Source organism: Haliaeetus leucocephalus, unplaced genomic scaffold (assembly GCF_000737465.1).
Source record: "Haliaeetus leucocephalus isolate CR32 unplaced genomic scaffold, Haliaeetus_leucocephalus-4.0 Scaffold0, whole genome shotgun sequence".
Lineage (NCBI taxonomy): Eukaryota > Metazoa > Chordata > Aves > Accipitriformes > Accipitridae > Haliaeetus > Haliaeetus leucocephalus.
Window position 1 is genome coordinate 4,611,362 of NW_010972436.1, and position 23,484 is coordinate 4,634,845.

At 36.6% G+C, this 23,484-nt stretch overlaps 1 protein-coding gene across 9 annotated transcripts in view; it reads right to left on the reverse strand.

The window, feature by feature from the left end:
* The window catches only part of AKAP9 (A kinase (PRKA) anchor protein 9), a 124,345-nt gene that overhangs the window by 31,043 nt on the left and 69,818 nt on the right, over positions 1–23,484 (reverse strand). For 7 of the 9 annotated variants that reach the window (XM_010573686.1, XM_010573598.1, XM_010573448.1 and 4 more), the window contains 6 exons: positions 22,754–22,959; positions 14,516–14,727; positions 8,965–9,127; positions 3,369–3,581; positions 2,112–2,150; positions 686–918 (listed from right to left, as the gene is read on the reverse strand). In XM_010573686.1, the coding sequence (XP_010571988.1) occupies positions 686–918; positions 2,112–2,150; positions 3,369–3,581; positions 8,965–9,127; positions 14,516–14,727; positions 22,754–22,959 (1,066 nt within the window). The remainder of the gene's footprint in view (positions 1–685; positions 919–2,111; positions 2,151–3,368; positions 3,582–8,964; positions 9,128–14,515; positions 14,728–22,753; positions 22,960–23,484) is intronic. The other 2 variants (XM_010573519.1, XM_010573297.1) reach the window with 1 other exon arrangement.

Consider the following 23,484-nt stretch of genomic DNA (forward strand, 5'->3'; position numbering starts at 1 on the left):
CCTCTGGACTCGCTCCAACAGGTCCATGTCTTTCTTATGCTGGGGGCCCCAGAAACTGAACACAGTACTCCAGCTGGGGTCTCATGAGAGCAGAGCAGAGGGGGAGAATCACCTCCCTCGACCTGCTGGCCGTGCTTCTTTTGATGCAGCCCAGGATACAGTTGGCTTTTTGGGCTGCAAGCGCACATTGCTGCATCATGTCCAGCTTTTCATCCACCAGTACCCCTCAAGTCCTTCTTGGCAGGGCTGCTGTCAACACCTTTATCCTCCAGTCTGTATTGATACCAGGGGATGCCCTGACCCAGGTGCAGAACCTTGCACAGACTTTAGACTAATACTAACAGACTTTACTGAAAAACATGGAAATTCCACAAACTTTTAAAAATTAAGGTCACAAAAATTTATGTCTCCTCATTAATTTTAGAAGTTTCCCATTATTTTAAACATTTAAGAAGCCTACTAAGTTATACTTAGAAATACAGAGCAGTCCTAAGCAAGCATCTGAAATGAATTTTCAACTTTTGAAACATCAATTAAATTCTTGGGCTGGAACCTATAATACTGTTACTATTGTGTGCTTCTTTATGTTTGCTCAAAATCTGAAAAAAATAGCATTTCCCACTGAACCAAACCTCAGTGCAGGTGCCCACCCACCTTCACAAAACTAGCCTTTTACCATACTTACATCTAGAAACTTTCTTGTTTTCTCAAGTTGCTTCTCCAAAGCCTGGTTTTGCTGCCTTAAGTCCGTTAGTTCTGCATTTTTTTCTTGCTCTAGCTCTATGAAACGATTGACCTGTTCTTCCAAGTCTATCTCCAAGACTTTCACTTGCTTCTGAAGGTCATCATACTCTTTTTCAGCTTGACGCTGTACTTCAATTTTTTCTTTCATTAACTTTTCTGTTTCCTCCAGCAATTCTGGTTATAATAAAAGCATCACACACTACTTTTAGATATGAATAGTAACGTTACGAAGCAAAACCACTCCCCAAGGTATCCATGCTGTACTCTGCAGAAGGATGTGAACTGGTTTGGGTTTTTACTATTTTTCTTTTTTAGAAAATGTATTTTCTTCTGAGAAATAATCAGACAACCACTAAAGCAAATTCATATTAAAATTACTATCCTTTAGTTAGTCTTCAGAGGACTGTTAATGAAGTTGTATCAGATTACTTCCCTGTTTAAGTTTCATATAAATTAAAAGGTCTTTGTATAATTGAAAAGAAAAGAAAATGCATGGATTTAAACTACAGCTAGAGTCAGCACAGGGGTTAACAAAGAAGTACAGAAAACCCAACCCTCTTCTCATCCCCAGCGTCAGTAAAATCAATCCACTCCCAGTCTTCATCATTTAATGGGATACATTTAAATAATCTGAAGGAAATATTTAAAGACTTAGCAAGATTGTCAGGCTGACAGAGAGGGAAATTACTGACCTGTAAGTGGAGCTTTGTAATATCAGTGACTGCATGGATGCCCAATTTTGAGTCCTCATAAAACGGCTGGCAAGCATATATAGTAAAGCCCCAAACCACTCTATTAAGACTCTTAAGCCACAGCCCATTGAAGTACATATTAACTAACCATATGAATCCCTTGAGGTAAAATCCAAACTGTAAAGTGCAATTACATTTGGAGAATCTTTAAAAAATGATTGATATTTAGACAGAAACAATACAATTTACTTTCACTATAGAAGAAAGATCCTTTAGGCACCATCATCTTACATCATATTTAACCAATTCGCATTTCTAGGTAACCATTATATATCAGTATAATACAGTGTTTAATTATCATAATGAATGACTCAACTGTATTTGGGAAAAAAAAAAAGGCTACAAAAATATCCCTCCAATACCATCTAAGTATCTGTAATTCACAGGTGAATAAGATGATGGTTATTCATGAATTTGCTTATTATGTTTAGAAATTATAAGAAATGTTGTTAGCGAAATGTAAAACTGAGTATGAAATACAACATCAAAGCTGCAGGCCAGTAAGAATTACAAGTAATGTCAGTAAGCCAAAAGCCCAATAATCCTGATTAACAATGTCAGTATGTGTAAGTCTTCCACCCAATTACAGATTGGCCATGCAACATACAAACACACCTGCTTGGGAAGCTGCATCGACTGCAGCATCTACTAGGCCTAGGAGAATAGAGAGAGAGAAAACAAAAAAAAGAAGCAAAGTAATTCACATGCCAGCTATAGTTTTCTTGTGGTGCAACAATGTAAGAGAAAATGAAGCCAAAGATAGATGTGGCAATTAATGACAAAGTTGTTGAGATAACTTAGGGAATGTGGTAAGTTATTCTGGTATGCATGATATAAGTACCTACACTTACTTAGAGAATTGTTTATCCTTACAGTTGTTATACATGAAAATAACTTTAAAATATTTAGAACCTAAACCATATAACAAATAACTAAACTGGAGTCACAGACAAGGATCTTTTTTACCATAAAGTAGGAAGCAACAGGTTGTTCTTAGAATTCCATTGTTACACAAAGTGGATGCAGGAAATTGCAAATACACACCAAGATGTGTAATTTATTAAAACAGTAACATTATAAATTGTCATAAACTTTTAGAAATTAAATAAAATCATGATTTCATCCTGCTATTTACAATGTAAGCACTGCAATCCATGAAAGATCAGTACTTCTTAAAACATCACTGTTCTAATTTTCTTCCCTCCTCAAACATGAAGTATTAATTTATTAGTTTAAGGAAGAATTAAAAGACATATTTACTTCATGAAGGTAAATGCTTTTTTTGAGTAAGCAGATAGATTACATTGACATGGTATTTATCTGGAATTTTCACCATCAGTGCTGAAAGTTTTCATTACAGGTAGATAAAAGGCTTTCCTTATCATGCAACATTTGTGCCATTCTTCCCCAAAAGAGGAATTTATTAGCAAAGTGTATCTTCTGTGTCTAAACTAAGTATGGCCATCATGTGTAGTTCAATCATGTTCTGGTAGGTATGCTTGCTAGTCCCTCTAAAACTCTGGAAATTATTTAGACCAGTATTTTTATCCATAGCTGCGAACTTCAAGATATTCCACTTCCAGTGATAGTATAAAAACAGATTTTCAGAGGTATCAAGCTTTTGCTGGCTTAAAGAATGATTGTGATTGCCCAACACTCCTGAAAATTCAGTTATTTTTTGTTTAAATATCAAGAAAAATTATCATGCTAACATTAGGCATCAGATATGAAAATACCACATTTTTCCCTATCACATTTTTATTAATGATTACAAGGGGGGGGGGGACGGGACACACACCTTCATCAAGATTACTTATCATTTTAATTGAAAGTATAAGAAAATCTCATAGAAAGACTGTGAGGAATACATACGCTGCTCTACTGGCCCCGCATCTGCTCTCATGGCATCCTTCTGTCTGGAGAGTAGCTCCTTTTCTTCCTGGATCTGCTGCTGTTCAGCCTCTAACTCCTGCAATTTGTTACCTGTACACAGTAGTTCTTGCTCAAGATGGTCAATTACATCTATTTTTTCCTGCAGTTGTTTTTCCAGAAATGCTTTTTCATCTGCATAACCATCAATGAGGCCTGTAGAACATCAGTTTTGGGGCAGATTTAACAGACAATAAAGAACAATTTGAATTTTTTGCATGGTGAAGTCACGACAGTATTCTCACATGAATGCACATGCATGTTAGATACTCAGCACCTGACAACTTCTACTCCTGTCCCTGCTATTCTTCCTTGATGAACAAATTAGAGGACGAACAATAGCACAAGACCAAATATAGCTCTTAACTTTTTCTCAGCACAAGACCTCTGGAGCAAACAGGAACTCTAAAGCCAAGAGAAAATAAGTGTGTAATAAACACAGGAGAAATAAGAAATTTCAAATAAATTCAGGTGCCAGGTGCCGTTTTAGGTGCCTCAAGACATTTGTCTCACCTCAAACCACAGTTTCTGTAAGATCATGGGTCTCCTGTAGGTCAGGTATAATATAGATGCCTCCAACAACATAAGGCACCAAAACTGGCTGTAGGTGTCCATGTTTAGCACCTGAATCACTCCCCAAAGCCCTGTAACAGCTGACATCTAAGAAACAATTTAATTTCTTTACTATTAATGCACAATTTTTAAAGTAGCACAGAACAATTAATGATCTTTTTAACAGAGAATCTGGGACACTACCTTGAGAATATGTCTTGTATGCTTTTAAAAATTGCTCATAGTGAAGTAGTTTATCTAGGAATCTGAGGGGGAACTCTATTTTAGCTTTATGAATTATATTATGGCTGTAAGAAATGGCACCATCTTGGAATGATGCAGAAGTGAGCACAAAGCTGAAGATTTAGGAAAAAACAGTGAAATTCCTTGAGGGCTGCATATACTAAACTGAGATCCTGTAATGGTATGGACTTCAGAGGATTCAAATCAGTCCTTTGAAACATCTGACCACAGAACACAAAAGACATTTTTACTGCGTGACAGAAGGTACTACATAGGTATCCCAGACTTCTATGGCAAGATGTGTTCTGTCATGTCAGACACCAATGGTTCCAAAAGACAGAGAGGACATCAGTCATACGATGTCTAAACTTTCTCAGTTGGATGCACACCTATATCACAGGTTTCTTCTTACTAAACCCACATAATTTAAGCAGTATTTTTTCAATATCAAACTATTTTCAGTCTGAAAGTGCTTTATCAGTATAAATCTATAGTCTTGAGTCAGTATTAAAATGGATTTTACCCTGGCTTAAGAACATAGGAAAACTAAAGATGTTTCTATTTGTTATCAATGTAGACAAAGTAAAACCTCTGTGAGCACTTAGTTCCGTATCAGAGAAAATCAAGTATCAGTAGTGTTTGCATATACAGTCTGAGAACCACAGGTGTGGTCCTCATGCATATCAATCATGCACTGCTGACCAATCTTTTTTTCCAGATTCACACAGAACACAGCTGCATAGAGGGACTGGCTTTTGAAGCAAAAAATACTGAACTAGAAACATCATTAACAGCATTTCAAAAATTTGAGACAATACAAATTCTAGTATTTATTCCCACTGTATCAGATGCTGTTCACTTAACAGACTGGAAGTTGAGAGGGCATTCCCAGGTTAAATGGAGTGCTTGCCCCCACCAAAAAGGTATGAAAAATGAAGAAGTCGTCTGCTAAGATCACGTGTTGTGGTTTTCACTCCTGCCTTATTTTTTTTTCTTCTTTTTTTTTTTTTGAGAGGTAATGAAAGTTGTTAGAGTTCAGTGAACAAATTGGCATTAGCTTTTCTATCACATTAGATAAGTCATATCTGACACGACTAAAACACTAGAGGTTTGAAAATGTCACAAAAACTGCTGCGGCTGAGACAAGAAAGAAATGATCAAAAATGACACATTTTATCTCAAGAGAAGACAAAGTACCATCAGATGTATAATGAACTAAGACATTGCTCTGCATACCTATCTAAGGAATTTGATAAGAGAATGTAGTTTGGCTCTGTCAGAGTATGCTCACAACTCAGTTCAATGAGCAGAAGAAATTAGATAAGAAGGGTTCTATGGCATTTTTGTTTTGTTACAACAACACTAAAAAAAAGGTGGTGTCATTTAGAGTGCATTAATTTCAGAAGCTCACAGAAAAAAAGGATGAAAAAAGATTTAATTAATTCTGGAGTTAGAAAGCATTAAAGCAGTAAGAAGGACAAATTAGCTGAATTTCTGCAAAAGACTGAACTGAATTAAATCTCTACATGTGACATAAATCTGCACCTAACCTAAAAGCTCAGCTGTGCAATATATCTGTCAAAGGGCTAAAACTAGCATCAAATTCTCTCTTATATTCCAGAACTGTTCATCAACCAAATCAATACAGCCAGTCTGTCAAGTCTTATAAACTGACATTGCTATTGCTCTGATTAAAATGAAATTCCAGTTAAAAATTTTTTAAGATTGTTTCCACTTTATATGCTTCCAAGTTTTTTTTCCCAAATAAAACATTATCGGATAAAATCTAGAGAATGCAAAACATAGCTTCATAGCTCTCACTAAATTTTAGTGCTTAATATACTTTCTTTGCTAGCAAAAAATACATACTTGACTCATCTGTTATGTCTCCAAACCAGGCTCTGATGGCATATTTCAAGCATTTAATAAAACGTTACAGGTAAATTTGCCTTCATTTACATATGGGCAATCCCATTATCTACAAACTGGCATCTAGCAAGAATTTGCAGTTTCTTTGATGCTATTGGTTTGTTTGCACAGGCAAATTTTATAACAGAAGTGCATTGCTCAAGAGAAGAACCTAGTTAATTTTAGATTTTTTTGCTTGTCTAGTGGTAATGGGATAAAAATGATAATAAAAATATGAAAATAAAAATGGATAATAAGCAGGTCTTGTTCTGTGGTATGTCATCTTCAAATACAATTATGCATGCGCTCTTTGCAATATTCCTGCACAAATGGAAATTAATTTATTGTAAATGAAAAAGCAAGCCTCTGGTTCTTAGTAGAGAATGTATGCCAAAAAATACAGATCCAGAAGGCAAAGCAACAAAATAAGTTCATACTAAAAACCTTTTTTTTCATACATAAAATTAGTCTCTAGTATTTTTTTTAAATGCTACTTGTAGGATTAAACCTATGCAGACAGCTCTGACATTATGACAGATTCCTACCTTTAAATAAAACTTAACACTAACCTCTCTGCTTTGTCCTAATGTATTAGTCTATTTTACTTCATTATTGAAGATTTGTGAATAAAAATTGTATCAAGACAAAAATATTATCCTTCAAGGAAAACAGCAACAGATGTAAAACCTGCCTACTTTCTGAAATTCATCAATACTAAACAGTTTTGTAACTGTGCAAGAATATAAATTCCGAGGTCATCTATATTTTGGTAGAAGATTTCATCTTTTTTGCATGTTAAGATGCGTTCCATACAAGATTTTTTTTGCTCTTAATTTAATATTAAAAAAAAGTAATAATGCCTCTTTCAGATTTGAATCTATTCCCTCCGAAATCATAGAATGGTTTGGGTTGGAAGGGCCCTTAAAGATCCTCTAGTTCCAACCCCCCTGCCATGGGCAGGGACACCTTCCGCTAGATCAGGTTGCTCAAAGCCCCATCCAGCCTGGCCTTGAACACTTCCAGGGAGGGGGCACCCACAGCCTCTCTGGGCAATCTGGACCAGTGCCTCACCACCCTCGTAGAGAAGAACTTCTTCCTTACATCTGATCTAAATCTACCCTCTTTCAGTTTAAAGCCATTACCCCTCGTGCTATCACTACATGCCCTTGTAAAAAGTTCCTCTCTAGCTTTCCTGTAGGCCCCCTTTAGGTACTGGAAGGCTGCCATAAGGTCTCCCCAGAGCCTTCTCTTCTCCAGGCTGAACAACCCCAACTCTCTTAGCCTGTCCTCACAGGAGAGGTGTTCCAGCCCTCTGACGATCTTCGTGGCCCTCCTCTGGACTTGCTCCAACAGGCCCATGTCCTTCTTACGCTGGGGGCCCCAGAGCTGAACACAGTACTCCAGCTGGGGTGTCAAAAGAGCAGAGTAGAGGGGGAGAATCACCTCCCTTGACCTGCTGGTCATGGTACTTTTGATGCAGCCCAGGATACAGTTGGCATTCTGGGCTGCAAATGCACATTACTGGGTCATGTTGAGCTTCTCATCAACCACTCAATTTTCCTCCTTTCTGGTTTTGCTCAAGCTATTGAAAGCTGCAGCCAGTAGTGGTGCTGATGACACACAACGTTTATGCTGTGTGAATTGACAGGCTACCAACTGTCCCTCGTGCCACATTTTAGACACGTGGCTTGGAAACCCGCGCTGTTCAGGTTATGTGTATCCCAGCTATTAACAGTGTGTGAACTCATGTTGGATTATCTGTCTATGTAAAAAGAAGAGGAAGGCTGGCAGGGTAGCATTCTCCAGGAATAACATCTGGCTATGAAACTTTATGCTCCCACTTTGAAACAGAAGCCCGCTGAGCTTCAGAACTAAAATATCTTTTTGCTTACTACTACAGAGATCCTACCTATAGGGTAGGTGTTTTTTTCATCTTTTCCAGATGCTAATTACAAACAGAAAATGGTAAAAATGCTGGGCAGAAACAAAAGATGGAGCTATTGAAACAATAAAGCTACTTCTAAAGAGCAAACTGTCTTGTCAGATTTGAACATATTTTCCTGATGTCAGAAAAGATTATTAGATTCCCCCTGTTTTAACACCCTGTAATTTTAGATTGCTTCATTAATACAGTTGCAAATACACTTAAAAAGACTACTTCAAACAGTGCAAATTGAAACATTATCACCACCATATGATCAAATTAAGAGTGAAGGTGCTACATTTTTACCCACGTTTGTGTGGAACTAAGTCAAGGTCAAGAAGCAGCAGGCACAAACTGAAGTACAGGGAAATGCATTTCAACAAAAGAAAAAAAAAATTATTTTTTTTTTTTCCCTTTCCCCTCTTTGTCAGTGGTCAAACACTGGAACAGGCTCCCCAGAGAGATTGCAGACATTCAAAACCTGACTGGACACAGTCCTGGGCAACCTGCTCTACCTGACCCTGCTTTGAGCACGGGGTTTGAATAGATGATCTCTGGACGTGCCCTCCAGCCTCAACTATTTATGATTCTATGATTCTAAGTTGTTAATATTTAAGCTTGCCCGCACAAACAGACATGTTATGATGAAATAAATTAATTTTGAGGATAACAACACATATCCAACCTATTATTTTTAGTAAGTCAGACAATAATAAGTGAGACAAAGCTGGGAAACAGAATCAGAGTGGTTGATGTTGGAAGGGACCTCCAGAGGTCATCTTGTCCATAACTATCCAGAAGGCTGATAACATTCTAAAATTTGCAAAGAGATTTATCTAATTTGCAATTTCTTTACCCAATTAATAGGTAAGTAACTGTGAAGTTCAACAATTCATCAGAAAAGCTACTCACCTTCAGCTTTACTAAGCTCCAAAGCCAACTGTTCTCTGGCTTTGGTTTCTTCATTAAGACGTTCCTGTAGTTCTTCTTGATACTTGATAAATTCTGTGGCCTCTTGTTGCTTTTTGAAGGACTCTCGCATAAGTTCTGTCTGAGTAATTTTAGCATGTTCAAGCTACCACAGGAAAAAAATTACAGAAGTTAGATAAACCAAATGTGTTCTGATAAATAACTACTCTATCATTCCTATTTAATTAACAGTTGCTTTACAGTGTAATGAGAAGTTTTACATAACTTCACTGGACATTCAATAAGATCTTTACTGAACACACATTTGCAGACTACAATAGGAAGATCGTCTCAGTACAAAAGTCTAAGCAAATAGGCTTTGTCAGTATAGTGAACTCAATAAGCCACCTGGCTAAATCCGTGTCGTTGTTCCGGTAATTCCTGATTTATAAGTTTACACTACATTCACCTTTATTTACCTATGAGTTTTGTACTAAATATGAGTAAGCTGTCACCCACCACATACTTAGAATGACTAAAAACATTACATAAAACTGGCAGAAGTTTTGATATAAATTGACAGAAGTGGTGCTTCATCTCTTTTTCTCCTTAAGATGAAGATAAATGAGAACACCAGGAAAATGTGAATTTTTAATATACTGCACTTTTCAACCAACAAGGCAGTAAAGCAATGCTTCTTCCAACTGTGTCCACCTGACAGAATTACTAACAATTTTTTTATTCTTCTCTGCTTGTCCGATGAGTAATATTTAATGTGTACTATCACAGATGTAGCACAATCTCACTATGTCACTATCCTCAACTAGTGGAAAACCAGGACTGAAACGCATAAAATTGTATACTTACTGCCCAGTTTAGACATACCCAAAGTGATAATTTCAAAAAGAATTAAAATTAGAATTACAAAAGCAAAATAGTGAAAAAGGAACATTACCCTAGTGTTGAAAGTTCTGATTACACAGAATGTTCATCTAAGATAACAGCAAACGAGTCAACTACCAAGACCACCTCTACTTCTCAACTGTTAACATTTACAACTTACATGCACCTCTTCAAGGGACATAAATACAAATTGTCAGAGCTGAACCAGGCATGAGTTCTTTCTGTGGCTTGCACTCAAAATAAGACAACTTATTTTGAATAAGAACAATGTCAGAAAATGAAATAACACGTATTTCCTGCTTCTCTCCCCTTTTTTTTTTCTTTTCCTTTTTAATATTATGGATATTGGCAGATATTTGTAACACAGTAACATCTGTGGCTTTGCTACACTTTCTATAAAAATATACGCTCTCAATTTCTTCAAAAATAAAAGCTTTCTCACCATCTTCAGCTACGTTCATGAGTGCGATTAGCTTGCTTTAAAATCTCAGAAAAATAGGATAGGAACATAGCACATTGCACACAAAATTATCCACTTATAAATAAAATTACACTTTGAAAAGAATGTCTGAATAATCAATACATTCTCTTTTATGATCCACTGAATTTAAATACTTCATTTCTTTCCTAAAGCATTCCTTTTTAGATGGACAACATTAATGTGAACTATTTATTCTGACAGGAGTTAAAGAAAGGTACAAATACTGCAGCTGAATATCTGCACTGGTTTGAGATATCTTAAAAATCACAGAGCATTCTTACTTTATTCTTACATTTTGAAGTGCTTAATGAAAAACCCATCTCAGATAAAAGGGAAATGTGTGACAGGTTTACTGTACCTAGACAACCATAAAAATGGCTTACTCAAATGCATCAAATACTCCAACTAAAACTCAGAATAAAAATTGTTCTCCAGCTCTCTCCAGTAATAACAACTAAAGGTATTATTAAAAATATCACATTAAAAATATCAAAACCAAAAAGAAGCACAAATATGAACATGATTTTTCAAGAACAAAAGTTTCTTCATAGAATCACTGGAAGCCATTAGCAAGCTTGTGCTAGTTAATGTCACTGTCAGTGCATACAGCTATAAAGGAACAATTTCAACTGACTGCAGCCCCCCCCCCCAAATTATTCACAGTGAGAAAAAGGTAATGTAATAAGTAACACTGAAGTGCTTTAAAAAGAGATCTCCAAGCTCTGTAATTCAATATAGTTCTATGTCTGCTAAACTTCTTTTGTTAGAAATTAACAGAGAGAATTGTATAATTAAAGCTTTTTCAGTGCCCATTAAAAACTGTCTAGGAAAAAAGCCTGTCAGCAGTACATAATAACTTTAACCATAGAGACAAGTTTATACCATTATTCACCGCATTCTCTTCTATTTAAGCTGGTTTAAAATACAATTTCTTTTAAAAACTTTTATACTTACTGAATAGGGTGGTGTAGGCAAGGAGATTTTAGAGACAACTTTTAAAATGTGCCCTTTTTTTTTGTGGCTGAAGCGAAAAATTGAAGTATTTACAACTACAGAATTATTCTCATCCAAGTGTTCAGTGAAAGGAAAAGGATATGGTAAAGGCACACGAGATTCAACCTCGTATGTATCTTCTTCTTGGCCTTCAGTCCACAAACCACTAAACAGATTAGATGCCCAGTAAGTGCGGTAAGAATCCATTCCAAAAAATATCACTGTTGTTATCTTCTCAAACGTCATATAGGTATTTTGCACTAGCTAGGCTGGTTTTAGAGATTTCTAACAGGAATTTGTAACAGAACAGGTACATTTAAGAGTCTGAAGACACATATCAGCATTGTCAGTGACAAACCTACTCAGAATCAGCAGGAAGCCTCAGGTCACATTCTCAAGCAGAGTAATTCAGGAGTGGGTTAAACCGAAGTAGAAAGGTACAAGAAAACTTCATATGGTCACTCATAAAAATCCTTCTTAGAGAAGTTTCACATGAAAAAGCAACAGAAATCTTCCCATAGCAGCTGGCAGGTAATTTCCGAGGCAAGGAAGTGTAATTTTTGTTTTAGCTGCACAGGTACGCTGCAGACGACAAGCAAGCTAGCAGCACAGAAACAAAAAATGATTTTCCATCTCTACTATGGCAAACGAAAGAGAAATACAGATGTGTCATTATTTGCCTTCATTCTTGTTCTTGGAGTTAATTCAACAGGAAGAACTTTCTCAAACTCTGCTAGTTTAAAGGCTTCCTGTTAGTATCTCCCAACTGAAAGAGTTCAGGGGAGTGGCCTGATTTATTTACCTATACATAACACCAGCAGGTGGAATTTGAATTAACACACCCACTATATGCCTTGCCTGAAAAGATTCAAACTGCATTTCAGGTCTGAAAGTGTGTGTTCAGACAGGTCTCAGTTACTTTGAAGATTTTGCCAGGTTTCTCTCACTCTTTTAAGTTTCCTTGAAGAGATGGGTACATGTCTTTAAGCACAACACAACTGATTAAGAGGAAAGGTTAAAATCTTTTCTGCCTGTAATTACTTTTAGATTATAAAATATTGCAGAGTAGAAAAAATAAAGTATTCAGTCTCTGAATATTTAAAAATAATTGTCAAGTCACCTACAAACCCTTGGTATATACAGGAACTGTATACAACCCAGTAAGCACACAACAGACATTGCAAAGCAGACCAGCTTGAACGCTTCCAAAGTACCTCTACAGAACACCCAGAAAAGATGTCAATATTTATACTTAATACTGTGGGAAAATGTGTAAACAGATTAACATTTTATTAGCTTAAAAAAAAACCCCAAACCCCGATACGATCATCAGGGATAAATCCATACTTGTATAATCCATATTAAGAAAAAAATGTGTGTGTATGTGTTTGAGCCAAAACATAACTCTCTTGCTGGTATTGGCAAGGTCTCAGCTACAAAGCTATGAAGGAAAATAAACTTTCTTGATCAATTGACAATAAACAAAAATAAATTGCTTAGAATACACTGAGTACTTTCAGTGGTATGAAAAGTAAATACTGCAAAAATGTCAGTCACAAAAGTAAAATAATTTAGGGCTATGTATAAAACTGCTGCATTTAAAGATCAGCAGCAAAATGTTCAGAAAAAAGCACCAAGTGGAATAAATAATTGACAATACTTTCATAATCGCGGCATGAATTCTTAATTATTGTAAACCTTTGAAGTTGTTTTTCTTTGTCTGTATCATCTGCTCTTTAAACACAAGATTTCCTACAAATGCGTAACTATATTTTTTTAGGAACTCCACATATTGGAGTATTTGTGTATCCTTTTTTGTTATTATGTAATGCTAGGCCTTAAGCTGAAAAAAAGACCTCAAAAAGCTAAACATCTCTTTTTAATTGAACTCATGCTCAAACACAAGAGAGCTGTTGCAGAATGAGTTTGTAAATAAATGCAATGCAGAAACTGATTTAAAAGATCCAATAGACTACTTGCTTTAGTAAGCCAGAGTGTGTGTGCTGAATCTGTATTTAAATTACTCTTAACTTTAGTAAATCACAAATTAGTCTTTTGTCCTTTTTTTTTAAAAAAAGAAGAGTATCAACTTCATGTTTGAAGTATTTTTCAAAAGCAACAAATACTTAAATGCTTAAAACCTTTAAAGTATTAGACAGCTGAATTTTCACATTACTTTCATCACCACAGATTTTTTTTTCCCTTTCATTTCCAGTAGTTATGATTCACACATTTTACACCCAGAGACAAGAAAGCAATGACTTTTTAAGTAGTATCATTACTAGGTTAACTAACAGATGGGTCTGTAGCACAGAGCACACTGTATTCTTTGAATTCTAGTCTGAGATAGATTAAAGAGCTGATTCTAAAGACTGAGTCTTCAAGAGAGCTTAAAAAGTTACAGTGAAATAAAGTATTTACTTTGATACCTTCAAATTGAGATGTACATAATCTAAAAGTAAAGTACATGGCATAAGCAGTATGATTTGAACTCACTGAGCAAGGTATATAGCTCCCATTTAAATTATTAGGGAAGTACTCCAGAGAGCAACTAACATCCCACCACGCAGAATACCCTGACTGATAGCAAAGAGAAAGGAGTAGCCATACAATGCCCCTTTTTTGGAGACTATTCATGCATCACATACCTCACATAAATACTGGAGAGCTGGAGTGCAGACTCCTTGTCTGAGAGCAAGGGGGATATGTGCTCAACTGGCCATGTTTAAATCGTAGTTGGAAGAGACAGTAGGAGGGCTCCACCTTTTTGGCCAGTCAATTGACTAAAATGTCAAGAGAACTGGGCACAGTTCCCCCCTTAATACTCCCTCTTCACAAGGTCCAGCTCAATGTGCCCTGACACCTCCTGTCTCATCTCTGGACTGTAGTAGAATGCAGATGACCTGTATGAGCAATGAAAGAGTGCCCTAGATTGAGAAACTTGCCCAAATTCAGGTTTCCTCTCTAGTCCAAAGCAGATTTCTAACATGAATCTAAGTCCATCAGTAAAGTCATGTTGGAGCAGACTTTTCTGGGTGCAGGCACCTCAAGTATTGTTTCAGCTTTCAAAATGAGCCTACAGGTTTTAGGCTTATAAAAACACATTCCTGAGAAAAATAAAGAAAAAAAATAATCAAAACACAAAGTTCAAAATGCTTCACTATTAGATCACCCTACCTGATTTGAAGTTTCATTGATAGCTTCCAGAAGCTTTTCAACAGCTGCTTGTAGTCGAGAACTAATATTCAGAACGAGTTCTTCATTTTCAGGATCTATTTCCACTCCACTTTCTGCAAGATGTTGGCTCAGTAGTCCTTCATCCATTGCTCCTGACCACCTGTTAGTATCATCATCTCCCATACTACTACCATGATATGAGGAACAGGACTCTGGAAAAACAATAGTTACCTTTTCACACAGACTCTTAGCACTTCAAAACACAGAGAACTGTGCATCTGAGTTATGATTAGAAAGACATGTCATAAAATGATTAAAATATTTGTATTGGTCACAAAGACAGAAAGGGAAATACTGCGTACTAAAACTTACACAAACAAGATACACAATGTGTTAACTACAAAAAGCAGAAGGGAAAGAGAAAAGGAGATACTAACAGAGAATATTTTAGACGTCCTTTCAGTATGCTTTTGGGCTCTGAGGCTCATCTTCAAACCTTTGTTACTATCAGTAACCCTTACTACTTTGAGTAACTTGCAAGATTGTCTTTAAAATACAACCAGGTGAAAAACCCCCAGACTGTCAGTCCCTGTTTCACCAATGCCCAGCTATGTTAGCGTGCATTAACACAAAACTGTTCAAGGTCATGATTCAAAAGCACAGACTCAAGGGACTAAAGTGAAAGACACGCACGTAATTCGGACAGCTTCTCAGGACAAACAGACTAGAATACAGAACATCAAAAATCAGCATTATTATTAGCGAACTGAAAATTGATTAAAATGGGTAACTGAAGAAATGAAGTACAGTGCAGGGGAGACTGTAACTGTCCCTACTAGGCACCTGCCTACTTCTCAATCTTCCTGAGGTCTGGTTCAGTTTAAGGGCATTATCTATTCTGTCTGAAAAGCAGAAGAAACAAAGTTTGCCTATGGTATTAAACTCAGCAATTCATCTAGAAAACAGTAAATTTGACATATTTAGAATTCAGGGCTGTATTTAAGCAAGACAAGTGAAAGCAAACTCCTGAGATGTTTTAAAATCACACTTTCAGTATGAAATAACAATACAGTAGTACATCATGATGGTAGATAACTATTGTTGATACCGTGTTTTAAAAAATGAAGAAGTGTTATGCCATTAGGCTGTTAGATTTCAAGTGTCAGAAATAAATGCTACTGTGGAAAATTTTTTTAAATGACACTTTATTTTAATGAAGTACACTTCTGAAATATATTTTAAAAAAATAAATCATATGTTTTGGTGTGTTGGTTTTTTTTTTAAACAATTAGATGTTTGTTTTGCTTAAGGTTTTCTCAAAAAAATACCTTATTTTTGGGCAACAGCAGTATGACTAAATGAGTTAAGAATAATCAGTGCCTGTTTAGCAATATCGTTGCAATACTGGGTTATCTTGAAGTTCCTGGTTACTCCAGGGATTTTGACTGCTGAACTGGAACTGTTTAGTTACAGAAATTGAAATGAAATTATAATAGGTCAATTTTACAAATTGCCTTTGAAAATGTACTTAGTACTCTTGCCGGATACAATTTCCTTATACTTGCTTTTGCCTCTTAACCAGGCATGCAGATAACATTGGAAATACAAGTCCCCTTGTTGATGTTGTTTGAACCTAGCAAGAAAGTCAGATTCTAGTTTTCAGGTTTGTTTTTATTTTTTTTTAACAAGTTGCAACATGATTAACCACCTGGTTTACTTACTATACTTTTATACCTGAAAACATTCTGATAATTATATCTACGCATTTATTTCATTATGGATGCAGCTGTATATATGACCCATATACAACAAACTAATTCACAGCTATATGCATTTGGAAAGGTTTTGTTTTGTTTACTTTTATAATTGCTAAGATTTTTTAAATGCAGATGTATTTAGTAATTTTTTTCTTCTAGTTATATCATTACTGTTTCATATCTCCTTTTATATATGTGGGATATAATGTTACAAACTCTTTTCACACTCCAAAGGGAAAAAACAGAAGCACACTATATGCATGAATGGAATGAATATCCAGATGGAATAGAATATACATTCACATGGCACCTTTCATCTACACAGGATTTCAAAGCACTTTCGAGTACTGCACTTTGGAACTTCAGTAACAAACTACTGTAGTGGAGTCACCCTAGCAGTGGCTGGCAGTCATTTTCTGCCAGCACACTAAATATTTGCAATGGGTTTGTATAGCACAAAAGGTTTCCCATACGATCCTAATATTCCACCCCCCTGCAGTGTAAGGAAGGCTGCAAAATGAACAATTTCACGTTTTTTTATTCAATAGCATTCTGATTTCTCACCACCCAAATTTGGGTTGGCTCTGGGTGTCTCAAAATATCAATAGTGATGCAGAAGCTTTAATATCCTCAGAGTAGAAAGGACCTTCATTTAAGATGGACATCCAGCAGCATAAGCATTTCCAAATGCTGTGCCAAGTTAAAGATCGAGTTGAAGGAAAACATATTCCCTACTGAGCCACCGACACACTTACTGCAGCACCTGATGCTCTTTGGAGGCCACCCATCTTAAGTACTGACCACGTAAGACCCTGCTTAGCTTCAGAGATCTCACAAAATAAAAGCCCACAGTACAGTAGCACAGCTATAAACAAGATAAAACAATGACATATTAGTTACTGCACAATCTAATTCTTTCTTGATGGAGTACAAATTATCTATGTAATGTTCCTGTTTTCCTTCTCAGGCTTTAACCCATAATTCATGTCCTAGAACCCTTATATTTTGGTAAATTATTTGCTTGAGAGGTACAGCTGAATTGTGCAATGATATGTCAAGTACAGAAATAAACATTATACAAAACAACTGCGGAAATGTGCAGTCTGTTGCAAAATTATCTGAACTTCTGGCTCTCTGGAAACCTTTAGAGAAAAACTTAAAAATATTGATGCCTGCTCAGAGTGTAATCTTTTAAAAGCCAGGCTCAGAATATGTCTCTTACATTAATAGTACCACTAATATTATTACTTGCCAGTGACCAGAACAGTACAATTTGGCCTCCAAGAACCAATGATTAGATTTTAAACTCCTGTTTTGCTTATGTCAGTTCTTTTGTAATTTGCTTTCATTTCTTCTGGATACATACAAAATAAAATAATGTGAAAATATATTTTTGCTATATGAAAAATCTCAGGCACCCATATTATAATTTCTACAAAGTGGCACTTAAGAACAGGAGCCCATGTTAAATCCTCCTAACTGCGAAGTGAGAATCTCTGCATCTTTTTCCCCCCAAAATGGTCTTAATACCGCATATTTCCAGAAGATTTTCAGTGGTAGAAGCAAGAAACAGGAATGTTCTCAAGTCTTAATAACCCCCTGGCAGTTGAATGCCTAACTCCCATTTTACTAATCCTTATAATGCTGCTCAATCTCCCACCCCAACAGAACTAAAATAAAATTCTCTGTTCCCCCCCCCCCCTTTTTTTTTTCAGTCGACACAAGGTAATAAATAGAATATAACTGGCCCAAGTAAAAATGTCATCTCCTTGTGTAAATTCTCTCCTTGTAACAACAAAAAAAACCCAGCAAAGTTTCATATTGTTTGCTTGCCACGAAGCTTGCAGTTCAGCACTTCAGATGTCATGGCCCACTAAATCTTAAGAAAAGTGCTTAATTATACAGTGCTTACTTAGAAGTTTCAGATACAGAAGTTGTTTATGAGCTGCTAACTGACATTTAGGAAGCAATACATATTTTGCAACATGTAGAGCAAGCATCTCAGTTCAATCCTGGGATTCCACTACGGAATTAAGGTTAGGGGTTACAAGTTGAAAACAAAAAAATCAGTTTTATGGCAGTTCAGTGTCTAAAGCTATTTACTACCTTGTTCCTGGTACACTGTTCAGACACAAGGAGCTCAGAAAGTATGTAAGAAGGTTTAATGTTCAAGGAATGCCATAACCACACAGGCTTTTCCAGAGCAACCTGCATTATGCAGTCCCTCTACCCAAGGTACAACCTGAGGGAAGAGAACAGCAAAGACTGCTGTCTCTGTCACGATGATTCCTGGCCCAAACCTCCAGATGTAATTAACTCACCAGATTACTTTGCACAAATGCTGTTCACTTCCAATGATACGTTTTATGACTGAAATTTGAACTTTACTTACTCTGCTAGAAATAAAATCCTGTGTTAGCCAATAACCTAGGCAAGGTCCCAGATAAACCTCCGTATGCTCTATAAATCAGGTTATGGCTATAAGTATGTCACCTTAATGATTCAGCTTTTTAAAATGCTGAAACTCAGCAAAACCAGTAAGCTGAGTTTTGCTTGTCAATAAATACGGATTACATTCAGAAGGTCAGAGAGAATTTGCTTTATTAAACACATTATATTTTCTATTTTATTATTAGATTTTTATTGGTACAAATTTATTCCTACAAATTTTCTACAGAATTAAAAAGGAAGATCTATTTGGCTAGGTATTAGAAAATACAATAACATGAACAGGTTAAAATATAAAAGTAGTGTCTACCTATTTCTTAATTCCAGAAAACAATGGGGGAAAAAAAAAATTTAAAAGTTATGTCCTCTCAGGCCATTCAGTGGAAGTATAGGAAATGAACAACAGTCCTGTTGCTGAAAACAGTAACAGAATTTGTCATCTAATTCCATTTGAAGAAGGATCAAATACTTCAGCTGAAGAAACAGTACAACTGCTACTATGGCTGTCTGACCCCAGTGGCAGAACTATGTACACAGCAAGGATGCTGTTGTACCATTTTGAAAGGAAAAAAAGAGAACTGTGAATACAACCTCAGAGATACATTACAAAGTATACATTCACCCATTATAGCCACTGTAAGCTTGGGTCTTCTTTAATCCTCACTCTTTTCTTTGGTTTCTCCTCCTTTCATAATTATTTCTGAATGTAATGAAACGTGCAAAAAAGAATAACAGAATAAGCAACTGGCACGTGAACAGCTCTATACCAATGGGGGGCATTACAATAACAGGCAAATTGCTTTGTTGCAGAAGAGTGAACCCTTACATGCCCCCTCAAAATACACTAATAGCAAACACAATAGTTAAAACAGTCAACCTTCACTGCTAGTGGAATAGAATACAGTTCTCTTATATTTAAGAGAGTACACTTTCACCAGAAAACTTCACAAGAAATTAACAATACACTCCAATTACAGGGCCTGTTGTGCATTTAAACAGTAGTATTATGAAAGCTAGATGTAAGTCTGTATTATACCCACCTAAAACACCAAATAAAGCTACTCTTTTAACTATATTTTTCTACATATATGTAATGCAAGTAATCCATATTAAGAATTGTTAATGGCAATAATTAGTGACAAATGTAAGTATACATATTGCTGTGCAGCACAGGCAAAAAGCAAATGCATGTATTGTGCATTGTACATGCCTGTGCAGAGCAAGCACATATGAGAGTAGTGAAGAGCAACAATCACGTACCAGCGCTTTGTACATAGTTATGCATTTACTGTCTGAGAAAAGGGAGCAATAGTCTCAGCAAATGAGAATGAAGGAGATAAGCAACAGTACATGTTCTGACAATAGGCATGTGTGAGAGACTGAAAGAGTTAATGTCTCAAACATTGTGGTGGGGCAAGTTCTGCTTAAAGACAAACCCTGCACAGCAAGGAACCAAGGTGAAAAGCCCATCAGCTCAGACATCAGCAACAGGAGGGGGAGGGCGTGCTGGAGGGTGCGCAGCTCCCTGTTCTGATAAGCTGTTCTGATACAAAGATCAAACAGTGGCCCTGTCTGCAGGGAAGAAGTTACTCCACAAACTGCTCATTAACCTGACGAGTTCAGGTGCCTGCCCGAAGGAGGGGCAAGGATGATAAAAGGACACCAACTGAAGCCCCGGGTGTGCGAGCCCACTGGGACTGGACCTTTGGCTGACTGGACCAACGCTGGACCCAGGACCAGTGAAATCTTTCTCTCTTCCTTTTTCTCTCTCTGTCTTCTTCTCTCTTTCCTTTTCCTTTTCCACAATCCCTACACCTCATCCTTTTAAGACACAAAACCATTGACCAAGTCTGGGACTAAGAGTGGATCCAGCCATCCCTAGACCCTTCTCTGAGGAGGAGTCTGGAAAGCAAGGGGGTCTGCTCCGAACCTCGTGACTCAATGGGAGGGATCTCCTTATTCCCTGAATTGATGTATATGGTTACCCTGGGTTACACGGTTTGCAGAAGTAGTCTTATGCCAATTCCTGCTGTGAGAAACCCTGCCACCTACTACCACACCTCCCCAGTTCCATTTGCTTCTGTCATGAATAAAATCTTTAACTGATCCTTTGGTGTCGTTTCACCTTAATTTAGCCCGAGGGAATTTCGAATTAAACACGACTCCCTGGTCTGTCCAGTCTGGGTCATGACAGCATGATGTAACTATGAACTAGGTTCAGCAAATGCACTAGGTAATACATGTAACTGTGACAGCCTGTGATCGCTACCTACATAACCAGAACACATTTTTATTCCTTTGGGCAATGTATGTTGTGAAAACCCCAATGCTTTTTACACATCTCAGACTATACAAAGAGAACACAAAGAATACAAAGAATATTTAGAAATTGCTGGGTTTAATATAGAAAACTTATTTAAGATGCAGTTTACATAAAATTTAAGACTACCTAAGGATACAAAAGGAGGTGGTAGTCAACTTTGAGCCTGGTGATTGCTCCTTTTACTGTTTGGCTAGGAGACTGCATGGAAAATACTCGCCAGTGGTTGAAGATACTTTGAACTGCTTTAACATAAGCAAACTCGATTAATTTCCCACCCCAAAGTAAAGTGCAAGAATACTCCATTTTGAAAGAAGTGATTCCTTCAATTATAGCAGCAGATGTTCTCAGTCTTTAAGTATCAAGTATCAAAAATTAAGGCCAGAAGCTTAGTTATCCAATCTAAAATTTGGGGAAAAAGGCAAAGCCTCAAAAGTCTGAGTTTTCAAAAAATAATTTTCCTCACGATTAAATACAGAGAAATGTGCAGAAAACAAAAGTTATGAGGTTTTTTAATGGAACAGCAGTAATAGACAGGCATAAAAGTGCTTTTATTTGAAAAATTCAAGAATCTTAAGACTGCAGCTGTACACATTTCACCACAGATAACCTTTTGAGTAATCAACTGAGAGAGATGTCACAGTGCTGCAAGTCATACAACCCTTCTTAACTCGCCCCAAGGCTTAATGTGACCTGTATTTAAAGCCAAAGGGAATCAGTAATATTTAATAATCTACATTTTGAATGAAAGAGGTAAAGTTCATCTTCATTTACCATTTGTATTATTACTCTGTAGTAGATTCTTTCTTAATAATGAAATGTAGTATTTGACTTCCAGTTCTTTTTCTCATTCACAGTAGTTAAAATTCCAGCCAAAATCAGATGTATAATGTGTTTTAGGCTGAACTGATCTGTTGCACATTGCCTCCCCATAAGACCCAGGATGAATGTACACATCCTTATGCTAAATGGCAACACGATAAAGTGCCTATTCTTGCCCAAGAGAGAAATGGACGGACGCTATCCTAGTACAATCACAGGAAATTAAACACAGCCTGGGAGAGTTCTTAAAACACTAGCAAGCAATTAACTACAACGTTAAAATGCTCCTTTAGGCTTGTGCCAACTAGCACTCCTCCAAACAGCTGATGGGCAAGGCTTGGCAGTTAGAAAGTTCCTGGAACTGTTTCCAAAAGGCTGTTTGCATGCAACCATCCTCTTTAGCAGGCTAAGGAAGTCCACAAGCATATATACAGGCTGCCCCAAGACAGCTGGCCAGAATGACCAGCAGCGTCCCTAAGTACATTTAGTGGACTGGTAGAGATACGGCCTTTGACACCAGCTCCCCTTCCCCATATGTACGCAGGAAGGTGTAAAGTTGGTGCAAGATGCCACAGAGCTATGTTTCATTCTCTTTCTCTTCACCTCCTTCAACAGGAATGTATTTATTTTTGTATGTCTCAATCACTTTCCCATTCTGTTGCAGGCTTTACAACAGGACCATAGATAAGAGTCATAACTGGTTTGGGGCATGACCCAGGCAACTCCTGAAACGTCTCTTAAGCAGAGATGTCATATGCATTCAAATAACAAATAGTTTTTAAAAAAAGTGTCTATTTTTAATTACAAATTTCAAAACTAAGCTTATTTAAATATATAATAAAATTATGCAAATGCTACTTGCTATGAAATAGAAAACCATACAAGCAGTACCTTTTTCATACCCCACATGGATACAGGGTTTTACTGACTCCTCTGTCTCTGCGTCCCATCCAGCTGGTTTGGAAGGCTGGACTTTCCCAGACCGATCCAGTAATCCGAGAACATGGCGACCAATTGTCTCCTCCATGGCCACAGTTGTCTTCACAACTTCTAAAAGAATCTTCATGAGTTTCTCATTAGCCTTCTGAAAAACATGCCTGCAGGATAGAAACTAATCAGTCCTTTCATTTTCCCCTGCTTTCAAAGTGTTTTTTTCCCCTTATACACCCTCACAACCAGGAAAGATTTGCAGTTGGAACAGTAAAATTAAGATTTCTTTAAGACTAAAACCCACATCATATACACAAATATTAAAAGCACATTTGGGTTAGAAGTCAGTTCTTTTTACAAAATATGTAAGAAGTCAAACTGTTTATCAATATTTGTACTTTTATCTTGGTATTTTATCTAGTTATTCTTTCAAAACAGAGGTCTACATTTGCCTGGTATTCATTATAAACTTACTCTTTTCTCAAAGTGACAATTAAAAAGATTGCCTACACAGATCAAAAAGTTACAGAACAGTCAAAAGGTATTAGCAAATAACTCATATAAACTTATTTCATATATGTACATACAATGGGTATACAAAAGCACATGTGTATAAATGATGTATATGATTCTATATGTAATATGAAAGAGATAGTAAAATATGTTAAGATTTGTCTCATCCTCTATGCCAT